Source organism: Aptenodytes forsteri, unplaced genomic scaffold (assembly GCF_000699145.1).
Source record: "Aptenodytes forsteri isolate BGI_AS27 unplaced genomic scaffold, ASM69914v1 Scaffold59, whole genome shotgun sequence".
Taxonomy (NCBI): Eukaryota; Metazoa; Chordata; class Aves; order Sphenisciformes; family Spheniscidae; genus Aptenodytes; species Aptenodytes forsteri.
This window is the reverse complement of record NW_008794085.1, coordinates 186,118-192,360: the sequence shown is the minus strand read 5'-3', so window position 1 is coordinate 192,360 and position 6,243 is coordinate 186,118. Positions and strand designations below refer to the sequence as shown.

At 34.0% G+C, this 6,243-nt stretch overlaps 1 protein-coding gene across 1 annotated transcript in view; it reads right to left on the bottom strand.

The window, feature by feature from the left end:
* Positions 1–2,039: 2,039 nt before the first annotated feature.
* Positions 2,040–6,243, bottom strand: part of HFM1 (HFM1, ATP dependent DNA helicase homolog) — a 42,434-nt gene continuing 38,230 nt past the window's right edge. The window contains 6 exon segments of the mRNA XM_019470634.1: positions 2,040–2,106; positions 2,429–2,586; positions 3,001–3,106; positions 3,369–3,462; positions 3,896–3,991; positions 6,130–6,239. Of these exon segments, the coding sequence (XP_019326179.1) occupies positions 2,040–2,106; positions 2,429–2,586; positions 3,001–3,106; positions 3,369–3,462; positions 3,896–3,991; positions 6,130–6,239 (631 nt within the window).

The following is a 6,243-nucleotide window of genomic DNA, read 5'->3' as shown; positions in this document are numbered from 1 at the left end:
CTAGACGACATATAAACTACCAAAATATTTCACAGAAAAATGGAAATACACCTTCAGTGTAGAAATGGAGCCAAAAAACATCTTGAAAAGATACTTCCTTAGTACAGAGAAATAAATAGACGCTTACCTTACTCGGTTTTATGAAGACCTAAGCACAATCACCTTCCACTACAGCTGCTACCTCACAGTTCAGAACCTTTAGAAAGAGCTTCATGCAGACTAGCAGGAAAAAGTGCAGCACCTGCCGTCAGAAGCATGCCCAGTTTGCAGGCAAGGCCTGAGCAACCAGCAGATGAGTGAGGTTGTGGAAAGTTGCAAGTTGTATAATCACAAGATTATATAAATTATAGAAATGATATAATCACAAGATTGTATTAATTGTTTCCTTCCTCTCCTATTTTCCATGTTTGAAGCTCAGCTTTGTGTTGCTGCGTAAAAGCTTTTGTCAAACTTGAAGAAACTGAGGAACAGCTCAATTAGTTGTTGCAAGCCAAAACCCCAGGGAAAGGCAGGATACAAAGGCAATTAAAAAATGCTATGTAAATATGAACTATGAATTGGAAAAAAAAAAATTATGTATTTCAAGCAGCAGGGAGAGAGTCAAGTGCTTAAACATTGGCATCAAGTACCATTTTAGGTGCCCTAGAGGACCTGGAACCTCTCCATGTGGGAGACCCGTGCTCTTCTGGCATGGGTTCATGTCTCACCCTGACACGGAACTGGGAGGTGACTAGGATGTACATGACTAGGACTGCTGGGCTAAACATAGAAGTAGTATAGTAATTCTGAGTTACCTCCGTTTGGAAGTTTAATTAAAAAAATAAAAATAAAAAAGAGACAAAAAGACATCAGACATACCACTAACTTCCAGATGCAATGAAATATTTGAGGTACAGCAAAGTGAGTTATAAGCTTGGGCTTGCTGGAATTTGCAGTCAAAAACATACTGAGTGGTGAGTGTTGAGGCTGCTTGTGCTAGGCCATTCTTTCATATGGAGAAAGAGTTATACCAGGAAGTAAGTCAAAAGCGTAAGGAAACACTGGAGTCAAGTAAAGTGTTACCAGCTGAGAAAAATACAACCAGGCAGTGCAGCAAAACGTGGTTGCATTTGGTTGCACCACAAACCATGTTGCACGAACAGACAGATAAGGTTCCATGAGTGATTTTAACATTTTAATTCTACACATTTTGAATAATTAACAGTGAAAATTAACATTCTCTTGGAATTTAGGCAATATCATGTATTTTTCTAACTACTGAACTTGCGAGGTCTTCTGTTCAAACACTAGAGCTACAAGAAGATATCCAAATCCAATCCTTGGTTGCCTAATCTGTACTGGGATGCGTAAATGTCCATTTTATGACCTCGGGTGTCAAAGTGAACAGCCAAACACATCTTTAGAATATTGTTTATAGACATTTTACAACTGGTTTGTTGGGAGTCTGGAAACACATTTCCCTGAAGGAAGTTGCACTTTTTTATTAACGAGTTGATAGCACTGTCAAAAGGAACATAGTCTAGAATAACTTACCATTCTATTACTTTTACTTGTAAACCTAATTATTGTACAGAATCAGTGCTATGAAAAAAATCAGCATTAGAGAAACTGAAAGACAAAACCAAAAAGCATTAAGACATTTCTGAGGAAAGTCTTTCATTCATTTAAAAAGTACTTGTGAGCAGGGCACGTAATAAATAGCTTACTTTCCCTTATGTGATTTTTACTTCATTTATAAAATAACCCTCAGTTTGAGAACTATTCTCCTTTGACACATTCCAATATTTTCATTTGTAATCCTGAAAACAGCAAGGTCAACAAACAAATATTTAAGCACTTTTCAAAATAAGATAATATACCTAGAATTCCATAAATTAGACATCAATTTTGTTATTATCTACTCTATGCAGCAATGCAGCTATTGGTAAATAGGTATGCAACAGAAATCAAATTCTCTTAACTGGATTTGAAGGCTTCACTCTGTAAAAACAACTAACTTTTTTTTCCCCAGCACTTACAATGTATTTTGTTTATATGTTTTACAAAATGCCATCAAATATTCCAAGAAAGGGCTTGACATCATTGATTTCATCATCAAGAAGATATCTAATGAAGATTAGACAAACAAAAAAATTAAATTAGATATAGTACATCAAAACCAATGAAATCAGGAACACTATACAAAGTACAATCAAGAGATACCAAGACAAGCAAAATAACAAAGTACAAACAACAGATACCAAGACAAGCAAAATAATGTTAAAGTCTTTTCCTTTCTAAGAAAAGTTAGTTGCTACTATTATTGTGAAAATTCATCTTTTAAAAATTAAAATTATAAATTAACACATCACCTAAAGGTCTGTGTTCCATGAAGAACTAAGCACTGGAACACTGAGGCAACAGAAAAACATACACAATGTTTTATTACCTGGGATCCACTTCTTTTTCCTGTTCTTTTGTGAAAATAAAAAAATCCTCTTTCCTAGTGAATTTAGAAGAGTCTGAGATTATTTTTGAGATCGAAGAGCACTGTATGTTTTTCAGCTCTTGTGAAGGATTTGAATGCTTTTTTTCTTGAAAACTGAACTGCAATGTAAATGTTAAAAAGTGTACATGGTTAAAACAACTAACCAAAAGAGAAACTGCCAGATTGTTGTAGTATGTAGTACAGATATTTATATTGATATTATGGTATTTGACAAAGACCAAGCACATGATAAATTATATACAAATGATAATTATATACTTGGATAACCTGCAGAATCACAATCAAATTGAGTAAGTAGTTTTGAAGTCACGCTATAGAAAATAAATTCAAGCCCTAGTTCTTTGTATCATGAATATCACACTGAACACAGGATGCACGCGTATTTGGACAACACAGAAAAGTTCAGAAATTCAGTGTGTCCAAACTGATTCATAAGTCAGATAAGGTAAATAAATTTACACATGAAATACTCTAATTAAAGGAAATTCTGTTATAGAAATATTTTTACTCACTGTATTTATATTTCCACTCGGTACAGATAAATTAACTTTTGATGTGCTATTAACCACAGAAGCAAATGAGTTCTGAATGTTGGTCTCATCTTGTAATGTGCATGAACTGAAAATATCAAGTTGAATAATTTAAGTATTTTTACAGAAGTGCAAAATAATTTACTTTCGGTTCAGGTTTTTCTATTTATTTCCCTTCACACTTATTAAAAAAAAATCAAATCATTCAACAATTCGTACCTTTTAAAAGTTGAAGCTTCAATCACTTTTATGAGTGAACAACCTTCTATACATTTAACTATACAGATACATGTGAAATACAAACAATATTTTTAACTGAATAAAATTATAATAAATTATATAATGCTTACTCTTTCGAAATGTCGTTTGTGGCTTTGCTTCTTGTATAGTGGCAAAGTGGTTCACACTCATCTGGAATTTGAAGGCAGATATTTCCATGTTCCATATAAGAATGAAAGTTTTAAAAACTGAGTCACAAAACAGCCGAAACCCCTTGTCAATTTTTTTCATAATATGATAAATAATAGTTTGAAAATTATTCAAATGTCTTAACACTCGAAATATTTCTTCCGTGGGTTTTGGGCTAATGTAAAGATAAGCAGAGATAAGCAGTCGGATAAATTAACAAATATGCAGTTGCAGGCCATCAAAAAAATTTTTAATTATGACTTTTCTCAACTCTCCCTTCTGTATTAGATTTGTCTCAATATAGGTGACGATCAAGGTAGAGTAATAAACCTGTCGTTCAAGTCAATTAACCAAAAAGTTTCAGGTAGTTCTATTCATTGTATACTATAACAAATTATTCTCAAATAATAGCCTGTAAAATAATTTGTACATAGGAAACAAAAGATTTTTGTTAAGATAACCTTACCTAATTCTCTACTAGCAAAGTTGCTAGCAAGTACTAATTTCTCATCATCAATATCATCCCAAACATCATCTCTCAGTTCAAAGTCCACATCCAAAGCATCTGAAAAACAAGATCTGCTTTTATCTGTATCAGCCAAGTTATGCATTAAAGATTCTTTAACATTTTTTTTATGCCATTGTCTCTTGGCTCTTCTCACTCAAACACTGAACGTATCCAAGAGAAAGCTGTAATACATTCATAATGGACAAGTACAACAAAACCATTTTGTTTTACGACCAGTTATTCAATCTATTGAAAGGAGCATTGTCACAAATGCACTTTTTCCTCAGCTTTATTTTGAGAAAACTTATCCTCAGTGTAGATTCTAGAAAAACAGGCCTTATAAAAAAATCACTGCAATTTCATTCTTTCCCTTTGTCAGAAGCATTGTTTGATTCCAAATTTAATACTTTTAATTCAGTCCTTTCTTCTCTCCACAGTTTTCCAAAACACTCTGAATGCTGTCTTCCTCCCATACATCTAATGCCGTGACAAACATATTTTCAAGCATCGTTGTTAAAATTCTTAATTAAAATGTGATAGTTAATGTTTTAAAATACTTTTTTTCTGGTGCAAAGACGACTTTCGTGTTTCCTCTCTTACTCTCTTTCCCTTTTGTTTGTTGTATTCTCTCTTTTTATCACCAGTCCAATTCTCTCTGCTAGTTTTTTTTCCTCTCTCTTCTGCCCTCCAGCATCAGACAGTGCTGGAATCTTCAGTCCTTTGTCATGGCCCTAATATATGCTTATGAAACCCTGACCCAGGTCTCCCTTTCAACAGAGGGGGAGCAGGACAGGCTCAAATCAAAAATCCTGTTCTACAGACACTGGCAACACCAGGAAGGCACTGCTATTCTAATTTTGGATGTGCAGTCAGCACAGTGCTTTATTGCACAGACACACAGACTTTAAATAAATTATAGGTTTAGGTTACTACAATTTCACAGTATATTCTTAATTACCTCTTTTTTTTTTTTTAATGGAATAGAAAGATACCATATTACAGATGCAGTTAACCCTATAAAAATCATATGAACTGATGCCTTACTTCATTAGAACTATTTCTGGTGCATTTTTTTAAATGCAGCTGGCCCAATCAGTATGGCTACTACTATTCAATGGAGATGGTTTTTAGTCAGCAATATCTACTACGTCCCCTTGATCCTGTATGATTTGCCTCAAGATGTTCTTAAGCATAGACTATGGCTATACTGGAATATCCATCTGTCTTCCCATGACTTTATTCTTTTACCACAATCACACCATACACTAACTGCCCACCCCGCACAGCAACTGATGATATGGCTATGCAACCATCTTCCATCTTAAGACTAGGTAACAACTATAGCAGGTAAATTAGTATGGCAGGAAAACACAAAGCATTAATTTAAAGGAATAGGATTACAATCCCATCATCAAAATATTAAGTAAAAATGAAATTATGCAGCATAGCTGCCAACACTTAAGGCAGTATGAACTAAAAAACATTTCAATTCATTTCAGCACAGTGTTTCTTATATGCCTGAGCGTGATCTGAACATTGGAGCTGCTACTTATTAACCAAATTAATCAAAACCTGATTCACATCAATCTACTGTCACCAAATACAATGGCAAAAGGCATGCAGTGAGGAGAACATCACAGTTATATACTGATAATGAAGACTGATCATTTAACACCAAATGTAAAAACATTTGTAGCCTTTCCAGTGGAAGAGAAACAGAAAGAATAAATTTTTTTTCCAGATAGAGATGTTTTACTAGTTATGAACTCAGTTACTGAATGGTCACGTTCTGTCAGCTACCAAACAAAAGCTCGTATTTCACTAACTTCTTCCAGCAGAAAGGGAAAAGAAGAAAATGTAGAGATATAGGGGTAAAATACCTCTTGTATTACAAGCAGCTTCAGTGGAAATACATTACAGTCATACCCTTCAGGAAGTATTTATAGATTTTGACCCTCATATATTTGATTTAGTCATTACTGTTTTATTTAAAGGTACATTTAGATGCTTAGATCTACATTAGAAATTCTTACCGATACCAGAAAGAAAGCCAGTTAAGGCCCCTGTATTTCCCTATACATTCAGTGTTCTATAATGCTATACTGGTTGCTGTAGTGATTTCAGCAAGTTTGAGTTTACAAGTATATTCAAATCAAAACAGTGAAAATCAATTTCAAACATTAGCAGTAACTTACTACTCTTTCCATAATTCCAGGATTGTAGTTGTCTCTGAGATCCTCCTAAGCTATTAATATTATCTACCTGGTCCACTGAAGGTGATGAAGACGACTGTTTATTGCTAGGCCTTT